The 25,855-nt window shown below is 29.5% G+C and overlaps 1 protein-coding gene across 4 annotated transcripts; it reads left to right on the top strand.

Moving 5' to 3' along the window:
- The first annotated feature begins 370 nt into the window (after nucleotides 1–370).
- LOC114329265 (uncharacterized) lies at nucleotides 371–25,460 on the top strand. 4 transcript variants are annotated; one of them, XM_050659332.1, is made up of 4 exons: nucleotides 371–520; nucleotides 14,555–14,647; nucleotides 20,330–20,431; nucleotides 25,298–25,460. In XM_050659332.1, the coding sequence occupies exons 1-4, from the start codon at nucleotides 466–468 to the stop codon at nucleotides 25,366–25,368; spliced, it is 321 nt and encodes a 106-aa protein (XP_050515289.1). In that variant the 5' UTR covers nucleotides 371–465; the 3' UTR covers nucleotides 25,369–25,460. The 4 variants fall into 4 exon arrangements, with proteins under 4 accessions (XP_050515289.1, XP_028134104.2, XP_050515354.1 ...); XM_028278303.2 differs by having other exon boundaries at nucleotides 14,555–14,653; XM_050659397.1 differs by lacking the exon at nucleotides 371–520 and adding an exon at nucleotides 13,629–13,734.
- The last annotated feature ends 395 nt before the right edge of the window (nucleotides 25,461–25,855 follow it).

The raw sequence follows: 25,855 nt of genomic DNA, 5'->3' as shown, positions 1-25,855 counted from the left end.
GTTTTTATTCATTTACATTGAATATTAATTTGTTTTGTTGTATAAGTACTTCGCAATAGTTATTTGATTTAAAATGAATTCAGTAATTTATGTAATTGGGCAACAATGTCAACTTAGATCTCTGACGTAGATAATGACGTGCAACGGAATCTATATTACACGGACTGTATTTTTAGTATACGAGTAGTTGCAGATGCAGTAGTAGAATTTTAGCGCCACGCAGAAAAACCGAATAATTTAACATTCTCAATAAACCTTAAATTTAAACAAAGCGACGGGTTTAAAAATCCTCCTCCAACGTCATCGTGTTTCCACAATCATGCCCTCGAAACGAATCCAATCAAACGATCACTTTATATAAATTTGAGTAAATCGTAATCTATGCTGTCGTTCCCTGTAGGTATAAAACCGCTCCCGCTGAGATCTGGACTTTTATTTCTCTGAAATCTGTTACGGTGCATCTAAATGAAGTTTATAGAGTTTTACTGGCTTTTCCTCTTGTTCATTGTCAATATTGCAGGTAAAGTAGTCACACATGAATTTATTTTTAGTTCAAAAGTGTTAATATATAATATTGTCGAATATTAGTTGGAATAACGTTTCTAATAACTGTTTGCTATTTAACATCTGTTGAATAGGTTAATTTGTTTTCCTTTTTTAGTTATTTTACATGCTTTATAATACAGTCTAAAGTGCTAGTGTTTTTAGTTGTTAGCTAATTGATTCAAAAAGTTGAAGCTATCTTTCTTTTGTTTTGATATTGCATAAATTCTTTTCTTACGAAAGACTTTATTATATCGCTCTCATTTTTGCTCTTATTTTTATTTTTATTTATTTTTTCTCATTTTTTATCATTTTTGTTTTTCAATTTTTAATGTTTTTTTTTACTTTTGAGAACTATTGATAGAACTTACAACATTTTTGAAGAATTTCTTATTTTCAATTTTTATATTATTTGTTTTCGTTAATTTTTCTACTACATTACTTTTAATTATTTTTAAAATGTTTCTCTTTCACTTACTTCCTTACTTCTCTTTTTTCGTTCATACGTTTTATATACAGCGTGTCTACTTGAGTTGGAAACATATGGGAAACTTTTTTATTATTAATTTTACGAAAAAAAGTTATTCTTTATAAAAAGTTCTGCATGCCCCAAGACCTAAGATTCAATTATCAGATATCAAATTTTCTCAATATTATACGAGGTATGTCAAAAAATATGAATTTCGGCTAAGGGTAAAGTACCTTTATTTCTCTCAATATCGAAAATTCTTATGATAAAAAGTTGTTTGGAATTAAAAACTAAGATGAAATATGCAATTACATGCTTCTTATTGAAAAAAAAATATTTTTCTCAAATTTATGGATACCCAACATTGTTTTTAATTATTACAAATATCATAACTCGTTTATTATTCATTTTACGAAAAAAAGTTATTCTTCATAAAAAACTTTGCATGGTCTAAAATCTAAGACACAACCATGATATATCAACTTTTATTAATTTTATACGAGGTGTGTCAAAAAATATGAAATTCGCTCAATATTATAGCACCTTTATATTTCACAGTATTTCAATTAGAAGGATGTAATTGCATATTGACACATAGTTTTTAATTCTAAACAACTTTTTTAATAACCGTTTTCAATATTGTGAAAAATAAAGGTACTTTACTCTTGAGTGAAATTCATATTTTTTGACATAACCCGTATAAAATTAATAAAATGTCATATCTGTTGGTTGAATCTTCGGTCTTAGGACATACAGAGATTTTTATAAAGAATACCTTTTTTTCGTAAAAGTAATAATAAAAGAGTTATCGTATGTGTAATGAATAAAAACGAAGTTAGTATCAATAAATTTGAGAAAAATTTGGAAAATATTTTTTTCCAATTAGAAGCATGTAATTACATATTTGAGCTTGGTTTTATTTCCAAACAACTTTTCATAATAAGAATTTTCGATATTGAGAGAAATAAAGGTACTTTACCCTTAGCCGAAATTCATATTTTTTGACATACCTCGTATAATATTGAGAAAATTTGATATCTGATAATTGAATCTTAGGTTTTGGGGCATGCAGAACTTTTTATAAAGAATAACTTTTTTTCGTAAAATTAATAATAAAAAAGTTTCCCATATGTTTCCAACTCAAGTAGACACGCTGTATATATATACAGGGTGCTCCAAACCTCTGGTCTTCTTTGATTACGGCTAAACTATGAGATATACAAAAAAATGTTTATAATAAAACTAATGTGTATCAAAGAGGTCTATATAAAATAATTTAAAATTATTTTCAATTATACAGGGTGAGTCAGAACGACGGTATGAACCAAAGTTTTATTTTTTTAAATGGAACACCATGTATATTAAATCATTTTTGAATATATTATTTAAAAATATGAAAAATTTGTATAAGGTCTTATCTGCCTAAAGTTAATAATTTTCGAAATATTTACATTTTTATTGAGAAAAATGGTAATATTTATAGGGTTGTGGATTATGTTTCCAAGGAAATAAAAATTTAGGTGATAGGTCAAAGTTTTTAAAATATAGTGTTATTTTTAAATAATTTAATATTTTTTACTTTTAGCCATAAAATATACAGTGTGATCACTATTTGCAAATACAAAATTTTCTCATTTTTTTTAAATGGGACACCTTGTATATTAGTTTTGCGTTTTGTAGTAAATATTACAACCTTTCTTTTGGTATAAGGTTGTATGTACCTAGCATGTTTCGTTTTGTAGATATTTTAAAAAACTATAGATTTTAGGTGTTTGCGGATTTTTTATTTAAAATTTTTTTTGCAAAAAAAATAATTATATTCTGGTTTTAGAAACATACACTAAAATATAAAATATGAAAATAAAAACGTAATTAAAGATTAAAATAAATCGTATGCTAGTACAACTCAATTGAATGTAATAACTTTAAATTATTTTACAAAAAATATTTTACCATATTAATGAATGCATAAATTAGTTACTAAATTAAATAAACAAAAAATTTTTAAATCAGCCGTAGTAATTTTTCTACTACAGCAACTTTCCTGTACCAAATTAATTGTTAGTTAAATTGTATTTAGTTAAGCTTTTAATTTACCTTTTAAATTTACTTACATACATCTTGAGAATATAAAAATTATTATAAAGTATGCTTTGAAACAAATGAATGTTAAATGTATCATCCAAATTATTTATTAATATAAATAGTATTTACTGGTGTCACAAAAACTGGTAATACTTTGGTAGTTAAAATTTTTGTAATAGTTTTTTATATTTTAAATTTTAATTTTTTAACCGAAAATTTTTTGGATATGACATTTGTTTTGGGCGAAACCATTAGAAATTATTACCAGATTTTGTGACACGAGTAGGTACATAGATACTATTTACTTCTTAATATATTTCCATAACGTTCATTTGTTTCAAAGCATACTTTATACGTTCTCAAGATGTAGGTAAATTAAAAAGTTATTAACTGATCTTACTCGTAAATACAATATAACTAACAATTAATTTGGTACAGGAAAGTTGCTGCGGTAGAATAATTACTACGATTGATTTAAAATTTGGTTGTTTATTTAATTTAGTAACTAATTTATGTATTCATTAATAAGGTAAAATATTTTTTGTAAAATAATTTAAAGTTATTAAATTCAATTGAATTGTACTAGCATACGATTTATTTTAATCTTTAATTACGTTTTTATTTTCATATTTTATATTTTAGTGTATGTTTCTAAAACCAGATTATAATTATTTTTTTTGCAAAAAAATTTTTAAATAAAAAATCCGCAAAAACGTATAATCGTTGTTTTAAAATATCTACAAAACGAAACATGCTACGTACATACAACCTTATACCAAAAGAAAGGTTGTAATATTTACTACCAAACGCAAAACTAATATACAGGGTGTCCCATTTAAAAAAAAATGAGAAAATTTTGTATTTGCAAATAGTGATCACACTGTATATTTTATGGCTAAAAGTAAAAAATATTAAATTATTTAAAAATAACACTATATTATAAAAACTTTGACCTATCACCTAAATTTTTATTTCCTTGGAAACATAATCCACAACCCTATAAATATTACCATTTTTCTCAATAAAAATGTAAATATTTTGAAAATTTCTAACTTTAGGCCTATAAGACCTTATACAAATTTTTCATATTTTTAAATAATATATTCAAAAATGATTTAATATACAGGGTGTTCCATTTAAAAAAATACAACTTTGGTTCATACCGTCGTTCTGACACCCTGTATAATTGAAAATAATTTTAAATTATAGACCTCTTTGATACACATTAGTTTTGTTATAAACATTTTTTTGTATATCTCATAGTTTAGCCGTAATCAAAGAAGACCAGAGGTTTGGCGCACCCTGTATAGTCTAGTCATATTCCGTTCACTAATTAATGGCTTTTTATTGGTACCTTGATGATTATAACTCTTCACTAAGGTTTGCCATATTCATTCATTCATTTAGCATTACAATCCCTAGTAGTGCTAACGCCTTGGCGTTCAAAATCCTATTCTTGGGTTAGGTGGATTACTCCTCTATCATTTATAGCTTGCTGTGTGTCTTTGCTGCCGTCATGACTCCTTTCCATTTCTTCCTGTCCTTTCATTGAACCTATCAGTCTATATCACACTCCAGACTCTTATGTCTTCCTCTACATCATCCAGCCATCGTCTTCTAGGTCTTTCTCTATACCTGGGCCATAGTGGTGTCCAGTTAGTTATTCTTCTCAACATATTTGCTTGTGGGCGTCTCTGTATATGTCCCATCCATTCTAAGCGAAGAGATTATGTATCTGACTATATTTCCTCTCTTAAATTCTTTTTCAATTTCGTTATTTCTTTTCATTCTTATTTCTACCTCTCTTGTTATACTGTGGCCCGGTATTGTTCTCATTAATATTCTTTCAAATGTGAGAAGGCTTATATCTTCCTGTTTTTTGTTAATCGTGGTTGTTTGTACACCATATGTAACAAAAAGTCTTATTAAGGTCTTTTATAGGTTCATCTTTGCTCTCTTACTTAGAATCTTGCTTCTCAGGAGATTTATATTAATTCCATATGTCTTTTCCCTTTCAGAACGGTTTTCTCTGTTTTCTCTTTTCCCCTTTCCCTATTGGTACTCCTAAGCAGCTAAAGGTGGATACAGTTTCAATTTTATGGTTCTGTGTTATTAAATATGTCATATATATTTGGAATAAACTTATTTATGTCGCTGTTTTAGAAAACTATATTCTCAATTTTTAAATTAGGTTTTTAATCAGAAATTTAAATGTACGGGTTAATTCAACCAAGTATAATCATAGGCCATCATCTTTATTTAGAATGAAAAATCGTGTATATCTTTATATTTTTAAAAGCTCTTTAATGACATGATTTCAACGAAATATATGTATCATGCAGGGTCTGTTATAAATAAGAAAACATGAAATTTGGAAATTATGGATAAAAATTTTCGTATCAATAATATATTTAGGTATGCATTTATAGTGCAGTTACTGAAGGTGGATATGAGCTATTACTTCCGATGTCGTTCAACGTCCATCGATTTCCATGAAAATTGGTGAGTGGTTAGAGGATATCTCAAGGAACAAAGGAAAAAAACTAGCTTGCGCTTTTACAATGGGGGTGGAGGCCACCCGTTCTCGGGGGTGAAAATTATTTTATTAAATTTAACTCACAATTCGATAGAGGAACAAATTCCAAGCAAAATTTGTTATATAAAGTTATTAAAATAAATTAAAACTTTTTGAGTTATTAAAGATCAAAGATTTTAATTTTTCATGAGAAAAATGCATGTTTTCAACCGATTTTTCATAAATAACTCAAAAACTAGAAGTTTTTACAAAAAATTTATTATTACCAAAATTGAAGCTAAAAAAATTAAATAAACTCCTTCCTAGAAAAACCTTTTGATGTTAATTAAAAGTGAGTTATAGATAATTGAATGTATATTTTTTTGGTGAGTACCCACATCTAAGTATTCAAGCTTAAATAACGGGAAATTATGCATTTTATAACATAAACTTATTTAACATAATTTGTCAAAGTACTTAGAAATATTACTATCAAATGAGCCCCAGGACAAGTTGATAGCATTAATAGTTATGCTCCAAAATTTTTTCAAAATTTAACTTTTAAAAATTTTTCCAAAAATGTTATTGTTTTTTTTTTAAATAACTCTATTAATTTTTACGATATCATGTTTAACTACCATTTAAAAGCTAATTCCAAGTGCTATGAAACCAGGCTGAATTTAATCTTTTAAACCCCTTACTTTTTTAAAAATAAAAGGTTAAATGGCCCCGGTTACATGGTTCTCGCAGCAAAATTTCAGATTTGAACGTTTCTATCTAGGTTATTTTTTACCATACAGAAATAGTAAAAAAGGTAAAATATTTTTTACGTATATTGAGTATTTTTGGAGTTATTATCAAAAGAAAATGACAATTACGATATTTTTACAAATTCTGATTTTTTTAAATTATATCTTTTTTTTTCAAATATATGCATTCTAAACAGGTAAAATTGTTGAAATCATTACTTAGGCTAATATAAAGAAGTTATTGTAAGGATTACTATAAATTTTAATTTTTGTGGAAATGGCGTATGCTTAATTTTTCACTTTTTCCTAAAAAAATCGAAAGGGTTATATTATTTTCGTCATAACTTGGTTATTTTGACACTATTAACTTCTTCTGGAGCTTATTTGATATATATTTTGAAGTGTTTTGATAAGTGTTTAGCAGGTATATGTTATAAAATGCATTGTTTTCCCGTTGTTTAAGCTTGAATACCTAGATTTGAGTACTCATAGAAAAAAATATACATTGAATTACCCATGACTCACTTTGAATTAACATAAGTTTAGTTCTTTAAGTAAGGAGTGTATTCAATCTTTTATTATCTTCAATTTTGGTTATAAAAACTTTTTGGCAAAAGCTTATAGTTTTTGAGTTATACGTGAAAAACAGCTTTAAAACATGCATTTTTTTTACGAAAAAATCAAATTTTTGATCTTTAATAACTCAAAAGGTATTGATTTATATTAATATTTTTATACAGGGTGTTTCATTGGGAAACGGAAATACTTTAATGGTGAATAGAGGTCAGAGAGCCGGTTCTAGATATAGTCCATTTTTTGCCCTACCGACTTTTATAACCGAGTTACAGGGTGTTTTATCGATTTTGCCCATTTCTTTCCTAAGCCATAACTTTAGAACCACCCTGTATATTTTTTTGATATTTGGTACACATATGTCTCATTCAAAACCCAAACGACCGACATACTAACCATAAGAAAAATCCAGGTCCGGATTAACAAAAAAATATAAAGTAATTGTGACCTTAAAAAAACACCCTGTATATTGAAATTTTGAAAATCTGTTTGCATATTTAAAAAGAGCACAAAAAAGTAAGTTTAATGGTTCGCTTCAATTTTTCGGCCAGACAATTTTATGACTTTAATTTTGAAATTATATTGAATTTTTTAAGAATTTTGACTTTAAAAAGCAGATATTATTAACTTTTAGTTATAAATTATTAAAGTTAATGAATAAATACTCATTTTAACAATAATCAATATTTATTTACCACATTGGAACAACCGAATTATACCAATGACAAGAAAAATCCAGGTCCGGATTAAGAAAAAAATACAAAGTAATTGTGACCTTGAACCAACACCCTGTATATTGAAATTTTAAAAATTTGTCTGCGCATTTTAAAAGAGCATGAAAAACTGTGATTAAAAAGATAAAAAAGGGTTCAAAAGGGTCAAACTGTGATTAAAAGCTTATTTTAAATTTTTCGCCGTTGATTTAATTACATCAATTTTGAAATTATATTGAAATTTTAAAGAACTCTGAGATTAAAAACCAGTTATTTTTAGCTTTTAATAATAATTTAATGTTAATGAATTAATACTTATTTTAAAAATACTTAATACTTATTTACTACGCTGGCTTCATAGATTCTCTGGATTTGGAGCCATATGCACATCATTAAAAATTAGAATTGCGAGAATTGGGATATTGTAATGATTTAGTAAAGAATTAAAAAAACAGCTATATCTAATAAAACAAAAATTCGTTACAATTCAACAATTTAACATAAATTAAAAATATTTGAACTATAACAGTTCTCAAAATGTCCGCCATTTTGCTCGATGCATTTCCATGCTCGTTTTAAAATATTTCGAATCGATTTTGTAAGTACATTGGGATTGTTTCTCATTTTTCTGGTAGCTTCTTGTGACCTTAACAGAATTAAGCAATATGATTTCAAAATTGCCCTAATTAAATTATCTGCGCAAAAATTTGACATGTACCTTTTAACGTAGTTTTTATGTTCTTTTAAAATACACAAACAAATTTTCAAAATTTCAATATACAGGGTGTTGTTTCAAGGTCACAATTACTTTCTATTTTTTTCTTAATCCGGACCTGGATTTTTCTTGTCGTTAGTAATTGGGTCGTTCCAATGTGGTAAATAAGTATTGATTATTTGTAAAATTAGTATTTATTCATTAACTTTAATAATTTATAACTAAAAGTTAATAATATCTGCTTTTTAATGTCAAAGTTCTTAAAAATTCAATATAATTTCAAAATTAAAGTCATAAAATTGTCTGGCCGAAAAATTGAAGCGAACCATTAAACTTACTATTTTGTGCCCTTTTCAAATATGCAAACAGATTTTCAAAATTTCAATATACAGGGTGTTGTTTTAAGGTCACAATTACTTTATAATTTTTTGTTAATCCGGACCTGGATTTTTCTTATGGTTAGTATGTCGGTCGTTTGGGTTTTGAATGAGACATATGTGTACCAAGTATCAAAAAAGTATACAGGGTGGTTCTAAAGTTATGACTTACGAAAGAAATGGGCAAAATCGATAAAACACCCTGTAGCTCGGTTATAAAAGTCGGTAGGGCAAAAATTGTACTATATCTAGAACCGGCTCGGTGACCTCTATTGACCATTAAAGTTTTTCCGTTTCCCAATGAAACACCCTGTATAACAAATTTTGCTTAGAATTTATCCCTCTATGGATTTATGGTATTATTTTTAATAAAATAATTTTCACCCTCGAGAAGGGGTGGCATGCAGCCCCAGTATAATAGCGCAAGTTAGCGTCATGTCTCCTTTATTTCTTGAGGTATCCTCTAACTACTCACCAATTTTCATGAAAATCGGTTAAGGTTCAACGAAATCGGAGGTGAAAACCTTCAGTGACTGCACTATTAAAAGACAATAAATAAATAAAATTATGAAATTGGTGCTTTGGTATTTTTTTTATTAAATAAATACATATATTAATAGTTAAATTTATAAAAATTGGAAAAATCCTTTGTAAAAGGTATACATTTTTTTTATTCAAATCCCTTTAAAGGGCTACATCACAACAAAACGTTTTCGATTTTTATAAAAAATCATCATCAGTGTTAGATCTAAAAATAAATATAACCGATTTAATGAATGTAAAGTTGGTATTTAAATTTTGACTAAGGTTAGAGCAAGTTGGTTATACTTACAAACTGGATGCTAGCTGAGCCACCAAGGAAAAATATCCGGGTAGAAACCCTTTAAATATAACATAGATGCGTTAAAAGGGCATACTTTAATAAAATGCCTTATTAACGTAATGTATTGAAATTTCTCAACACGTGGGATCCAACTTGAGTTGTTTACATTCCAATGACTTAATGGCAACTAAAGTCATTGGAATGTAAACAACTCAAGTTGGATCCCACGTGTTGGGAAATTTCAATACATTACCTTAGGCCTTAGCGCATTATCCTAGTTGCCATGTGACCATCATAAGGCATTTTATTAAAGTATGCACTTTTAACGCATATATGTTATGTTTAAAGGGTTTCTACCCGGATATTTTTCTTTGGTGGCTCAGCTAGCATCCAGTATGTAAGGATAACCAACTTGCTCTAACCTTAGTCAAAATTTAAATACCAACTTTACATTCATTAAATCGGTTATACTCATTTTTAGTTCTAACACTAATGATGATTTTTTATAAAAATCGAAAACGTTTTGTTGTGATGTAGCCCTTTAAAGGGATTTTAATAAAATTTTATACCTTTTACAAAGGATTTTTTCCAATTTTTGTGATTGATGGTATACAGCCAACTACAGGAAAAACATTTTCTTTTCCTTGCGGATTTAGTTAAATTTATATCTAAAAAGCGCATATTTTGATTATTAAAAAGTTGGCTGGTCCCATCGTTTTTTATAATTTCTTAAAATAAAGACACAAACAATAATGACACAAAAATAAAGACACAAACATCATTTATGGGGGCCTACCGCTTATGCTTCCGCAGATTGGGACAAATAAAACAATAAATTAACTAATCATATTTAAAGCAACGAGAAATCTAAAAAACCGAAGAACTGTAAGACTTCTAACGCTAGAAACAAATTCTGATTTTTACCTGTATCTGATCCTTCTATAACTTACAAAGAAAACGGACGATAAACGGATAGGCATGGGAAATCTACTATATGCATTCCACAAGACGTCAACTTATCGACAGTTGGGTCTGCAAGTCTTTACCCGTGCGTCATCATTTAAAGCATACGAAATAAGTCGGAAATTTACTAAACGCAGCAGTAAGTGACAGAAAGTGGGTGTTATTCCTATCACGGGTTATAGTATTAAATTTGACGTTATCAAATAAAAATATAATGTCAAATGTAAGTTTTGCTTTAAAATTTTGGTGCATAATTACAGCTACATTTGAAGTAGCTTAATAAATTCTTTTATTATCATTGATTAATAAATAAATAAACAATTTATAAAAAAATTCGATAACATATTTTCTTTTTGTTATTTTATTCACTTTGGCGGAACATTAAACACAAGCATTCCTTAAATGTGTCAACAATGAGGTTATTTGTACGTTGTCAAAATTTATCGTAAAATAACATAAACTTATCATAAAATTTCTAACTCCAATACAAAATTAGTTGTGAAAACGACTGTTTGTATACTATAAAAATCTTCAAAATGCAAAAATTCGACAAAATAACAGCAAAAAATTCAACAAACTGACAGCCACAAAAGTAATCAAACCAAAACGTCAGAAATTGTACTTAAAATATGTGAAAACATCCCCAATCGTCTTTCTTTGTATCTATCTCTTTTCAATGCACTGACTCTAGATCGTTCATAAAAATTACATGTGTTTTTACTTAATAACTGGCGGCAGCTGGTTTGTCATTACTTTCATGCGTGGAAGAGAATGATGCTAGATAAAAAGTATGTGTTTTATCTTGCCAGGTATTAATGACGCACGGGTAAAGACTAGCGGACTCAACTGTAGCTGAAAATCAAACGAATTCTGATTCTTAAGTAGTACTCAATTTGTGTGTAAAACAAAGGTAGATAAATGAAAGACAGGTTAAGATTTAATTTCGTTTTAGAGACCACCGCCATTACAGTAATCATATTTATTTACCATAAAAAATATATAGCCCAATAAATGAACGTTTTGGACTGTAATTTTCAGGGGCAACTCGGAATTGCATGAAAATTTGGATTTAGGTTCTACTTACCCTCCACTTCAAAGTTGAATTTGTCCCATTAGTTGCTTTTAGTTGGGGGGTGACAGTCACCCCTTCTCAGGGGGTGAAAACGCGTGTTTAAAATAAGCCCGGAAATGGATAAATTGACCGATTATAAGTAACTTTAGTTCTATAAAGTTTTTTACGTAAGTCAATACTTTTCGCGTTATTCGCAATCGAAAATGTTGATTTTTCAACAAGAAAACTACGTTTTCAGACCGTTTTTCGCAAATAACTCAAAAAGTAAATATTTTATAGAAAAAAATATTCTAAGCAAAAGTGTAGCTTATAGAAAAACAAAAAAAATGGTGTATTAGTAAAGTATATAAATTGAGAAAAAGCAAAGTTGTAGCTCATGAAAAATACGTTCTTATTCGTCTAATTCCAAATCGAATAAATCAACGCGAATTCACCGAAAAATTAAGCACTTTTCGGGAAAAGCTTATTAACATTTTTAAAGTACCTAAAAAAAGATATATATTTGTTTTTTACAAAAGTTTCTAGCACCAAAAATAAACGAGTTACACTGAAAAAAAAGTTGGCCCCATTTTTTGGTAAAAAAAATTGTGAAAACCTCCCTCTATTTAGCACCCTAAATAAAATTAATCGTTACCGCTTTACCATTTATTTTAACTGTATGTATATTGTTTATATAATCTGTAAGTTTGATTGGCTTGAAGTGCTTATTTTTGAAAAAAATTGATTTTAAAATAAAACAAAATTTTCTAAAATTTTTTGAAAATTTTCCTTTTTTCAAAATAACTTAAAAAGTATTAGTGATAAGAAAAATCTTAAACAGTAAAAAAATATAGGTTTTGTTATTATAAATATGCTAGTTTCATTTTGTTTTTCCGCAAGACAAAAATTGGTTAAGATATGGCTGTTCAAAATTTGTATAGACTCGTGATTAGTGACCCGTTCAAGCTTTTTTACTATAACCCTTTCAAAAATAAGCACTTTAAACCGGTGAGACTGACAGATCATATAAAAAATAGATAAGTAAGTAAATTGTTTGTAAAGCGGTAGCGATTAATTTTATTTGAGGAGTTAAACACGGGGAGATATGCATGATTTTTTTACAAAAAAAAGAGGGCCAACTTTATTTTGAGCGTAGCTCGCTTATTTTTAATGCTAGAAACTTTTATGGACAATTCTAATAAAGATTTTTATAAACACTTTAAAAAGTTTAAATAGGTTTTTCCCGAAAAGTGCTTATTTTTCGGTGATTTCACCTTGAAATATTCTATTTGGAATTAGACGAACAAGAACGTATTTTTCATGAGCTATAACGTTGTTTTTACTCGATTGATAGACTTAACTGATATACATTGTTTTTCAGTTTTTTATAAGCTACACTTTCGCTAAGGATATTTTTTTCGATCAAGTATTTACTTTTGGAGTTATTTGCGAAAAACCGTCCGAAAACGTAGTTTTTTTGTCGAAAAATAAACATTTTCAATCGAAAATAACTCAAAAAGTATTGACTTACAAAAAAAACTCTATAGAACAAAAGTTGCTTAAAATCAGTCAATTTATCCATTTCCGGTCTTATCTTGAATATATGTTTTTTCACCCCCGAGAAGGGGTGACTGTCACCCCCCAAGTAAAAGCAACCAACGGCACAATTTCAACTTTGAAGTGGAGGGTAATTAGAACCTATATCCACATTTTCATGCAATTCGGAGTTGCCCCTGAAAATTACACGGTATCGCCGTATTTCCCGTTCATTTACTGGGCTAATAGTAAAGTGATGATATTTAAAAAGCAAATTAGGCCTACAGCTTTATAAAATTCACATGGTACTTACTATTGGCATTGATGGATTGCTTACTTCTGTTGGTAGATGAAGTTAGATCGCTTGTTGGATGTAGATGGTGTGATTATTAGGTTCACACCATGACTTAGATGTTGGCCTGGCCATCTGGTCTCTATAGCAGTTGCCTATCACTTCATATAAATTTAAGTAAATTGTAATCTATGCTGTCATTCAATGTAGGTATAAACCCGCTCCCGCTGAGATCTGAACTTTTATTTCTCTGAAATATGTTACGGTGCATCTAAATGAAGATTATAGAGTTTTACTGGCTTTTCCTCTTGTTCATTGTCAATATTGCACGTAAACTAGTAAAACATGAATTTATTTTTAGTTTAGAAGTGTTAAAAATTTGTAATATTATCGAGCGTTAGTTGTTAACTATCAAACAGTTTCTGGAAACCTGATCACAACCTGATCACAACGTTGGCGTTGAGTAGATTTAACTTGTTTTTCTTTTAGAATTTTACAGCCTACAATATTATGTGCGGTGCTAGTATTTGATTTAGTTAGCCTATGTGATTCAAAAACTCAAAAATATCTTCACAGCTTTTGTATTGATATTGCATATTGCATAAATTATTTTCCTTCTAAAGGGTTTTTAATATCCATCTCATTTTTTCTTTTATTTTCGTTTTCCATTTCTTCTTATTATAGCCAACGATACTCTGACTACTGTAGCATATTTGAAGTTTCTTTGGAAGGCTGGTACAGACACAGAAGAATTTTTTCGAATGGAAATTCTTACATATGTATTCTGTTGCTCATTGGTAACTCGAGGTATACCAATGCGAGCTCAATTCTGTAAGTATCGAATTTGTTTCTAGAAATTTATTCCATATCCGTGAGACATCATTCACGGCAGGCAGTCGACCTCACTTCCCTGCGAGGTGCTCTAGTGTATGTGAGTTAAATCCCTGGCCCGGTGTAGAGAAAAATAAAACAGGTTAACGCAGCAGTTTAAAATTCTAAAATGAATCTACGGCTTAGAATGGAATTTAGGATAAGGATAAGGATAAGGGCACGCGACTCGGTGATACTCCTCCATAGATCCCTATCGGAATGGCGTTGACGCCTAATATACCGGTGTGTATACACGTATAGTAATGTGATTTATTTCTAGGTAACCTGGCACTACCTGATCAATACAAGGATCTCTTCATGGTCCAGTTAGACAAGGAGCCAAGAAGCTTTGACGATATTCTAAACCCACAAGGTATAAGTAAGTCAATAAAACCGTTTAGTTTTTTTTTATTTACTTTTAGTTTTTAAACATACCAAATCCTTCCTGGATGTCTAATATGTGGTCAATGCCAGTGCTAATCCGAAGGTTGCAGATTACACAAAACTTATTCCAGCCAAAGATTATAGAGAGTTCTATCCAGAGTCTGTCTAACAGCGATAACACAAAGGTTACAATTTTTTATGTTGTAAATCTGCTTGTGGGATTTACAGATTCCCTCACAAGTTTGAATTTTAAAAACCGAAATGTCTGTTTTTGTGATGTTAATTGTCTAGCTTTCATACTGTCTGCACGTTTGTTTTTATGTGAATTTCACAAATTATTCATTTTGATATTTTCCTGTGTTCATTTCCTTTGGTAAATCTGTGACATAAATTTTTCATTTTACCCTTCTTTTCTATTATAGGTGGGTACATAATTATATCCTAACATATTGAATATTAATTTTTCTTTATTTGTTTTTTCATTACCCATACTTAATATATTTTTAAAGACTCTTCCCATTTTCTTTGTTCTGATTTTATTCCAACACTTATATTGACATACATACATTTTTTCGTTTTTGTATAATTTAATTCCTAAATCACTAACATTGATCTTAAAACGAATTTTACTTCTTAACGAACATTCTAAATAGTGTGTCCAAAAAATGAAAAAAAAAGTCATAGAGCCGAAGCCGAATCCGATACCGAAGCTAATAGATTATGTAAACAACACATTTTTTGACCACAAACTCCAACAAAAATATACATTCAATAACACCCGTGGACAGATAGTCCATTCATTAACGGTAAAATATTGCAAAACCTTTAAATTTTAAAGAACCGCTTGGATTGACATGAAATTTGGCATACACACAGCTAACAAGTCAAAGAAAAAAAGTGATATTGTGCCGATATGTGCTTTTGCCCTGGGGGTGGTTTTCACCCCCTCTTGGGGGTTAAAAAATATTCGTCCAAACAAAGTCAGGAAATGGGTAAACTGGCTAATTTAAAGTAACTTTTGTTCTATAGAGTTTTTTCACTAAGTCAATACTTTTCGAGTTATTTGGCAGTGAATATGTTCATTTTTTCAACAAAATAACCACGCATTTAGACGGTTTTTCGCAAATAACTCAAATTGTAAGTATTTTGTCGAAAAAGCATTCTAAGCAAAAATGTAGCCTATAAAAAATTTAAAAAAATAGTGAATATATCACGTTTTTTTATTTAGTAGAAGCACAGTTATAGCTAATGAAATATAGGTTCATATTCGTCAAATTCCAAGTGGAATACTTTAACGTGAAATAACCAAAAATGAAGCACATTTCGGGGAAAACTCATTTAAACTTAATTAAAGTGTTTAAAAAAAGCTTAATTTTTGTTTTATAAAAAAAATTTCTAGCATCAAAATTAAACAAGTTACGGTCAAAATAAAGTTAGTCCCTTTTGGTTTTGGTAAAAAAATCGAGAAAATCACCCCCTAATTAGTATCTTAAATGAACTTAATCGTAACGACTTCACAAGTTTCTTGACTCGTGTATATATTGTTTAAATGATCTGTAAGTTTCATCGGTTCAAAGTCCTTACTATTGAAACGGCTGTAGTTAAAAGGGGTTGAACGAGTCACTGATCACGAATGTATGCAAATTTAGAAACATCAAATCTTGATCAATTTTTGTCTAACAGAAAAACAAAAAAATACATGATATTCAGAAAAGCAAATCTGACTTTTTTTATATTTCGAGACTTTTGGTATCTCTAACAATTTTTAAGTTATTTAGAAAAAGCATATTTTTCAAAATTTAAATTTTTAAAAATTTTACTTTGAAACCAAATTTTTTCAAAAATAAACACTTTGAATCGATGAAACTTACAGATCATATAAACACAATATAAGTAAAATAATTTATGGAGCGTCAACGATTAATTTCATTTAAGTTGCTAATTAGGGGGTGGTCTTCCCGATTTTTTTTTTGCAAAAACAAAAGGGACCAACTTTATTTTGAGCGTAACTTGCTTAAATTTAATGCTAGAAATTTTTCGTGAAAACAGAAATAAAGCTTTTTTTAAACACTTTAAAAAAGTTAAAATGGGTTTTCCCCAAAAATTGCTTAATTTTTTGGATATTTCACGTCGAAATATTCTATTTGAAATTTGGTGAATATTGAATCTATATTTCATTGGCTATAACTCTGGTTCTACGAGATCCAGAGACATAACGCGTACACCATTTTTTTTTACTTTTTTATAGGCTATATTTTTGCTTAGAACGGTTTTTCCGACAAAATACTTACTTTTTGAGTTATTTGCGAAAAACCGTCTAAAAATGTGGTTATTTTGTTGAAAAATGAACATATTCACTCGCAAATAACTCGAAAAGTGTTGACTTTTGAACTCGAAAAAGCTCTATAGAACAAAAGTTACTTAAAATTAGTCAGTTTACCCATTTCCGGAGTTGTTTTGGACATATATTTTTTCACCCCCAAGAGGGGGTGAAAGTCACCCCCAGGGCAAAAGCACACGTCGGCACAATATCACTTTTTTCTGTGACATGTAAGCTATGCGTATGCCAAATTTCATGTCAATCCAAGCGGTTCTTTAAAATTTAGAGCAAAAACCGTGAAAGAATGGACTAAGAGATTAATGATAGATTATATGTTGTAACCAACAGATATATCTATACATCCATCAAAAATATCGACGTAAGATGCTTCAACTCAGAAAATGTAGGTAGCGACCTTAGCCTACTACTATGTAAAATAGGAATCATCATGAAATACTTCAAACCCAAAAGAGCAGCACCAACACAAACAAAAATCAAAGTCGAAGGACTAAATACAGAAAAGATTGCTGAGAATAATATATTAGAAAACGATAACATCGAGGAAAACTGGCAAAAACTCAAAGATCAGATAATCAACGCAGCAACAGAATCACTTGGAGAGAGGAAAATAACGAAAACTAACATATTAAAAAAGAAAACCCCAGAGAGGAAGTGAAGATAAAATATGAAGAAAAGAAGAACGCCTTTTTACAGTACAGAACAAAGCAAACACAACAGGCATACAACTACTACAAACGAATCAGAAACGAAACGAATACTTGATTTAGGCAAATAAACACTGGCAATGTTTCTCAAAACAGATGGAACATGTCTTCGGAACACAAAAAGAAGTATGAAGAATGATCAGAGGACAAATAAAAGAGATAAACGAATTAATAAAAACGAAACACATTCAAAAGGAAACTTGGGCAGACTACTTTCGATCTCTATTTGCTAATGGCAACGATAATGAACCACCAATACCTGAAGTTGAAACACACTAATATAAGAAATAAATATCGAGGACGGAAAGGTAAAGGAAGCTGCAGGGAGGGAATTAAAAAAGAACTAGAGGAAAGAGAAATCCATCCTATGGTTAAACAGAGAAGAGTGGTGGTTAGGAGTCGGAATGTGTCGGAGAATGCTACAAACCTATGGTAGTAGTAGAGGTTGATTTTACCCCAATTTCTTTTCACTCTCTCTTACCAACACGTAATCAGCAGCGTACATTAAACAGCAGTGCGATATCCTTGGTATTAACCTTCGGCCACATTATTCTAGTTTTCAACTGTAATTCCCTTTTATTCTCTTCATCCAAACAAGCGAGGATAGTTAAGTGCCACATCTCTGATGCAATCCAACTCTCAAATACAATTAAGGGCATAGGCGCCTGCCAAATTTTTAATGTGTATTAAATTATTCAGTTTTTTTTTCAAATCCTGAGAAAACTAACAAATATTTTTGAAAAATTTAAAGGCAGAACTAAAGATTGCATTATTACCGAGGGCCGAAAGTCTCTTAGAATAACCAAAAAGTTTTTTTTGAATTAAAATTAAATGAGATATTTGAAATTAAAAGTCACACTAAATTTTCCCTTTTTTCACCCTGTAACTTATTAAAATAAACACCAAAAAAGTTTTCAGGGAATTTTTGCCCTCGATAATACCGTAATATTTCATTCTGCTTTTAATTTTTTCAAAAATACTAATTGGTTTTCTCGATTTAAAAAAAATGAATACATTTAAAACATAGTAATGAAACACAGACTTACTCAAAATCATTTAATTATAATTTGACGACCGGTTTCGATCTCTACATTATACAGGTCGGCGTTACAAGTAGTTAAATGCTACAATTAAAGAAAACCAGAATTAGAACATTATCTGGTTGCACAAATATTAATAGAAAGCCAAATTCGAAAAAATTTTTGAAATAAAGGTTTGCAACTGTTGACATTTCAGAATATTGATACATACAAATGCACACCTATGAGTTAAAATGCTCATAAGCATATATGAGCAAATAAGTGCATGCAGTTTGTGAATATTTGTTGAAATTTAAATTTTTTAACTATTAAAAAACAAATTAAAACATTAAGCAACCTTAAATATGCATCCCAACTCAAAATAATAATAAAAAATAGACAGTAATATTGTTCAAACCTACTCACATGCCGTTACAAGGGATGCGTTGCCACTTAGTTGTTATCATATTAATTCGTCCAACTTATGCCAATTGGTTTGCTGGGAGAGTTATACGGTAAACAGACATATTACGCAGGTCAAAACAAAGTAAAATTTTTTTTTAATTTTTTTTAAATTTGTTTTTTTTTTAAATTTTTTGATTTATTCAAAAAATTTTACTTTGTTTTGACCTGCGTAACATGTCTGTTTACCGTATAACTCTCCCAGCAAACCAATTGGCATAAGTTGGACGAATTAATATGATAACAACTAAGTGGCAACGCATCCCTTGTAACGGCATGTGAGTAGGTTTGAACAATATTACTATCTATTTATTATTATTATTTTGAGTTGGGATGCATATTTAAGGTTGCTTAATGTTTTAATTTGTTTTTTAATAGTTAAAAAATTTAAATTTCAACAAATATTCACAAACTGCATGCACCCATTTGCTCATATAAGCTTATGAGCATTTTAACTCATAGGTGTGCATTTGTATGTATCAATATTCTGAAATGTCAACAGTTGCAAACCTTTATTTCAAAAATTTTTTCGAATTTGGCTTTCTATTAATATTTGTGCAACCAGATAATGTTCTAATTCTGGTTTTCTTTAATTGTAGCATTTAACTACTTGTAACGCCAACCTGAAGATGATCTGTATAATGTAGAGATCGAAACCGGTCGTCAAAGTATAATTAAATGATTGTGAGTAAGTCTGTGTTTCATTACTATATTTAATATGGACTCACATATGCAACCCATTCAACATTTAAAACACATTAAAAATTTTGACAGGCGACATTTTGCGCCTATATTTTTAATTAGTCTCTTTTAAAATTTAATTTAATGCAACACTCTTCGTTATACGCTTTTCCAAGATCTATAAATACTTTACAAAAGTTTGGTTTTCTATTGTCAAAATTTCTTATTAGCTGCGTTCAATGAAACCTCTATATTATATTATTTTGTATTACGTATATTTGGTTTTTTTGTTTTAATTTTAAGTAATATTTTTGGTAATTATTTAATATTATTATTACTTATTTATTATATTATTTATTTATTGATTTTTTATTCATTTATTTGAATACCGGGGTATTATAATTTTTAACTGTTTGTGTAATAAATGACGCAGAAAATGCTGAAATGTTCTAGTCCTGTTCTAGGGCATCAAGATGTAAAACATGTAATACTACGAATTGGTCGAAATTCCCATGCCTGGAACGATCTTGGATTTGGTATCAGCAACGATGTAAGAAACACAGAAGGTAATTTATTGTCTTATCGTAAATTTGTTTACTTATTAGTGATACTCATTATCATCAATGACTTTATAACTCTTCGTGAGTCCTTGCCACGTTCACTACTGCCTTCCATGTTTGTCACCTGTCACTATGTCGCATTGTCTCACTCCCATTTTCTCCAGATCTTCTCTGACTGCATCTTTCCACCTTTTTCTAGCCGTCCTAAAGAACTTCTCCCATCTGGCCTTCATCAGAACACATTGTTTATAAGGCGATTGTCGTTACTGCGTATGACATGTCCTGCCTATCTGAGTCTATTTACCTTTACATATCTGACTAGGATTTTCCGAAGAGAGAATCTAACTCGTTATTGTATTTGAGCATTCATTCATTTGTCACGCTGTGTTCAATATCAAATATTCATCATTCATATCCGATACTAAACAGTAATTTTTATCATCCCGTAGATCACATGAAATAATTTGTTATTATATTCAAACATGTGCGGGCTATTTATTTTGTTTAATTTTTGCAAATCATAAACAATATTTTGGCAATGGACAATAATTGTGCTGACTAAATAAAAACCTTTGTTCTTCTGGTCGTGTGGGTTTTACCCAATTCATGTTGCCAACAAGAGAGAACATACATTTAGAATCATTCACTAGAGTCAAGTCAACCAGGCCATATGTGCCTTTAACTTAATTCCTTCGAGTCACCGCATACATTCAACATGTAGCATCATCAAAGTAGTTTCATTTTAATTTTCATACGAACCACATATCGGTACAGCAAAGTTCTCCCGGGGTTTAGGTACCCTAGTGTCATTCTATATCAATAAATTATCTAAGTGCATTTTGGTGTTTCAATAACAGAAGATAGATCTCCAGCGGAGCCCGAAGATTAGACACGTTGTCTTTGCAAGGGCCATGTATTATCATTCGAAGGAATTTACATTTCCACACCAGCAATTTATTTACTTCTATTTTTGTTAGCTTCCATGTTTCGCTTCCATACGCAAGTGCTGGTCGTATAATGGTCTTATATTTTTGGATTTTTCCACCTCATGAGAGAAGTTTTGACCTCATTAGATGTTGCATTGCAAAGAAAGATCTATTAGTAATACTTTTAGTACTTATTAGTAATTTGTTAGAAGTTTTGTAGTTTGTATATACACAGGGTGATTGATTAATGTGATAAAGCTCGGTAGATCCGCTATAGTAATAGATAGCAATAAAAGTTAATAACAAAAATTCTAGCCAAACTTGAGCTTCAAATTTCAAAATTAGTTAGAATATTACAGGGTGTTCGATAACATAGTGGCATACCAAACTTATGTTTTTTTAAATGGAACACACTGTATTTTATTTTATATTCTAAATGTCCCTAACTTCCCCGTCTCCATAAAATATAAAGATTTGTTATGCTATACAGGGTATTTACAAAATTATAACCAATTTTCTATGAAAATCGTAACAAATTCAACTCCCTGTATAAATCAAAATAAGCACAACAGCAATGGTTTATTGGTGCCATATTTTTTTGTTGATTATCAAAATTTTTAAGAATTGTTGATATTGTTAATTTTCTATATATCGAATACAGGGTGAGGCAAAACGCAAGTACATTATTTACTCAGAAATTTTAAACGGAATATCCTGTATTTTATGTCACTATCGAAAAGTACCATTATTGTACTTTGAATTTTGTATATTATTCCCTATGTCTAAATTCTTTAGTTTTCGAGCTATTTCCATTTTTCAGAGCAATTATTAATAAGGTGTCTAAATTTTTCGAAATTGTAAGTAAGCCATGACTGAATATTGAATAATTGTCTAATACGGACGGTTCACCATAGTTGTTTGTGTATTGTGTTATTAAACAGTTAAGGTGAATTTTACTGTTGATGAAATGGTAGATATGATCTGGAATTGGGGGAGTGCAATAAAAATGCGTTATTACCAGTAAGAATTTATCATGAACGGTTCCCTGAAAGACGACAACCTACAACAGCAAACTTGGAAAAGTTAAGGATTAGTTTTTAACCGCACTGGTTCAGTTATGTATAAAAACACGGAAGAACAAAAAGTACTGTGATAGAGGAAAACGAAACAACTGTGTTACTGGCAGTTACTAAAATTCAACATACAAGTATACGAAATATTTCCAAAGTAACGAACTAATTTACTACCCTTTGCAAAAAATTCTTGCAAACAACAGAATGCACCCTTACCGCATTCAATTCTACCAAGAATTAATTCAGGAAGATTCTGAAAAGAGAATAGTATTTTGTAAATGGTCCTTAGGTAAAATCAATTGACAGAGAGCTTTCTTTGATAATGTACTATTTGGAGATGAAGCTATGTTTCATAAAAACGGTTCAGTTAATAACTTATTTGTAATAACTTAGTTATAACTTTATTATTAGGTTAGACACCTAATTAATAATTTGCTCTTAAAAATGAAAATATCTCAAAAACTTATAAATTTGGACATAGGGAATATTATATAAGAATTAATATACGGTAATGTTACTTTTCGATAGTGTTATAAAATACAGGGTGTTCAATTTAAAATGTCAGAAAAAAATGTACTTGCGTTTTGACTCACCATGTATTCGATATAATAAAAATTCAATTAAATTAAATTCAATAAAAAAAGTAATATCAACCAAAAAAATATGGCACCAATAAACCATTGCTGTGGTGCTTATTTTTATTTATACAGGGAGCTGAACTTATTACGATTTTCATAGATAATTGGTTATAACTTTGTAAATACCCTGTATAACATAACAAACCTTTATATTTTTATGATGGGAAAGTTAAGAAGATTTCGAATATAAAATAAAATATAGGATATTCCATTTAACAAACCATTCCATTTCATTATAACTAAATTTGTAATGTAAAGTTCAAAGTTGGCTACAATTTTTTTATTAACTTTTATTGCTATTTACTACTATAGCCGACCTACTGAGCTTTATCGCACTAATCAATCACCATGTATACAGGATAAGTAATAATGAATTATACATACTTCTGCTTTATATGGGAGCCCGTACGGAAAATAAAAAATGGCAATTAAAAAGTGACCCACTCATTGTTTAATAATATAAAGATAGAGTTTTAAATTTTGACTGAAATTTCTATTCGCTATAACTTTTCTTTCTTCAGAGAAGATCGATGAGAATGAAATATTAGGAAGCTGTAACGTCGAGGTATACTGGAAAAAAGTCAAAAATAACGTAATTAATTTAGCTACAGAAGAAATTGGAGAGAAAAAAGTAAGGAACACTACAAACATCTCAAAAAAGAACAACTTCATGGTTTATTTAGGGAGTAATTGAAGACAAAATGTAAAGAAAAGAAGAAAGCCTTTTTACAATGCAGAACACAACAGGCGTAAAACAGAAATACTTTAGTCAAACAAATAAAAAGGGAACACTGGGAGAGCTCAAAATTGATGGAACACGACTACGACAGACTACAGAACACAAAGAGAAATATGGGGAATGACCAGAGGACAAAGAAAAAAGAGAGGAGACATCTAATAAAAATGTGACACATTTAGAAGAGGAATGGACAACACTAGAAGTGACGATAAACGAAGAAATAAACATTGATGATGGAAAGGTAAAGGAATCATTAACGAAATTATAAAATGAAAATCACCATGACAGAATACCGTACGAACTCCTAAAGAACACTTAAAAGTAAACCAAAAGAGAATAGAATAAACCAGGACACTACGAGAGTGAAGATCAAGCATCCTAATACCTCTCTTCAAAAAGTGGACAAGTCAGACACGGAGAACTACAGAGGAATTAATTTATTAAACATAAGATAAAATTATTAACTAAAGTGACAACAAATAGACTGAAATCATTCAATCATCAACTATTGAGTGTCCAACAACAACTGGAGTACCTACCCTTAAAAATTTGTCGGAGAATATTACCTACCTGTAAATTTTAAACATTTTTATCAAACAATTCTGGAAAAATCAACTGTGAGGCTATAATTTTATCAACTCCATAACATTGCTGTGTTGGAGGGGGAGGGGCGCACTCATCATAAGGAGTCATAAAATGTATACTCTCACGCTGACTTTTGCAGGATGGTTTGATAAAACTGCTTACAATATTATCCAACAAATTTGTAGTGATATCCAAGTGGCAGTTGATTTTTCAGAATTTTGTTTCAAAAGAAAAATACAGTTTAGTCTTTTTTAAATTAATTCATTAAAAATATACGAATGTATTTACATTCTAAAGAAAATTTAAAAACAGACAATAATTGTATGCAATTACATAAAATAACAAATAAAATAAACAGGACATAAAGAAATCCAGAAAATTTTAGAGATTTATACCAAATCATCGAAATGAAACCTCCTTTTTCTATTCAAGGTCTTTGTCGGACCATCAAATATCTAATCGTCCACCTGAGATTTAAGGGATCATTTCTAATAATGTTACAATGATCAGTAATTTGATCAATTAGTTCTGGTGTATTTATATTTTCCTCGAAAATAATTTCTGTCAATCAGCCACATTTGAAATACTTGATGAGGTGAAAATCAGGTGATTCAGGCGGCCATGCATGACGCATCGTTCGTCTTATCCACCTATATCCATTATCATTATTCTCAAACCATATAGCAAATCTTAATCGTAGTATTTAATCTCCTAAATATATTTTCAATACTCATGTTAATTTTTTAATGAGAAATGCCTAATTGTCTGCTTACTTTCCTGGTACTTATTTTTTATATGCTATGCTGGCAGTCCTATCATCAAATATTTTAACATAATAACATTTTTAGAACAATTTGTTTAAGATTAATTTGAATGTATGTTTGTATGTTAGTGACTGATTTATTTTTTAGACTTTGCAATAATACCCAGACAACGGAATTATAAAACTAGAGAAGAAAATGATATTGTTAGGTCAAATTAAACATAAATAATGTACCTATCAGAGAACACAAAATCAGCATGAAAAAAGTGTAGTTTCTAAATTATTTATACTAAATAAATATTGACGTACAACTCTTTTTGTTTATTTCACCTAGTTTCTGTTTCCTTTACATTTCCTCCTACTGATACATTTAAATTATGTAGAACTTATCTATTCATTTAAGCATTAGAAGATGTTATTTGCAGATTACACTACTAGCCTTTCCTGATTTCTATCCTCGTATTCAAGAAGTGTAGAATTGACCACACGGATGCTACTTAAAGGCAAGCGAACATTTGACCGAATCGGCCGACAACGGGAAGCACCATTAGAGTCCGGCATTAAATTCTGTAACGCATATTTTTCGGCAAAATCATCTAAGCTCAGTGGATTTACATATTTCATGGAAAATAAACGAAATAAAAAAGATAACAAGAAATGCAAATTTTCTACTTCCTGATTTATTTCCTGATTTAATATGGATAAT

This window comes from Diabrotica virgifera, chromosome 1 (assembly GCF_917563875.1).
Source record: "Diabrotica virgifera virgifera chromosome 1, PGI_DIABVI_V3a".
Lineage (NCBI taxonomy): Eukaryota > Metazoa > Arthropoda > Insecta > Coleoptera > Chrysomelidae > Diabrotica > Diabrotica virgifera.
The sequence above is the reverse complement of the archived record's forward strand: the minus strand, read 5'-3'. Positions and strand labels throughout refer to the sequence as shown.

Coding starts and splice junctions, on each gene's coding strand:
- LOC114329265 (XM_028278303.2), top strand. CDS start 466: ATGAAGTTTATAGAGTTTTACTGGCTTTTCCTCTTGTTCATTGTCAAT. Junction 14,654..20,329: donor TCTAAACCCACAAGGTATAA/GTAAGTCAATAA, acceptor GTCCTGTTCTAG/GGCATCAAGATGTAAAACAT. Junction 20,432..25,297: donor CGATGTAAGAAACACAGAAG/GTAATTTATTGT, acceptor TTTATTTTTTAG/ACTTTGCAATAATACCCAGA.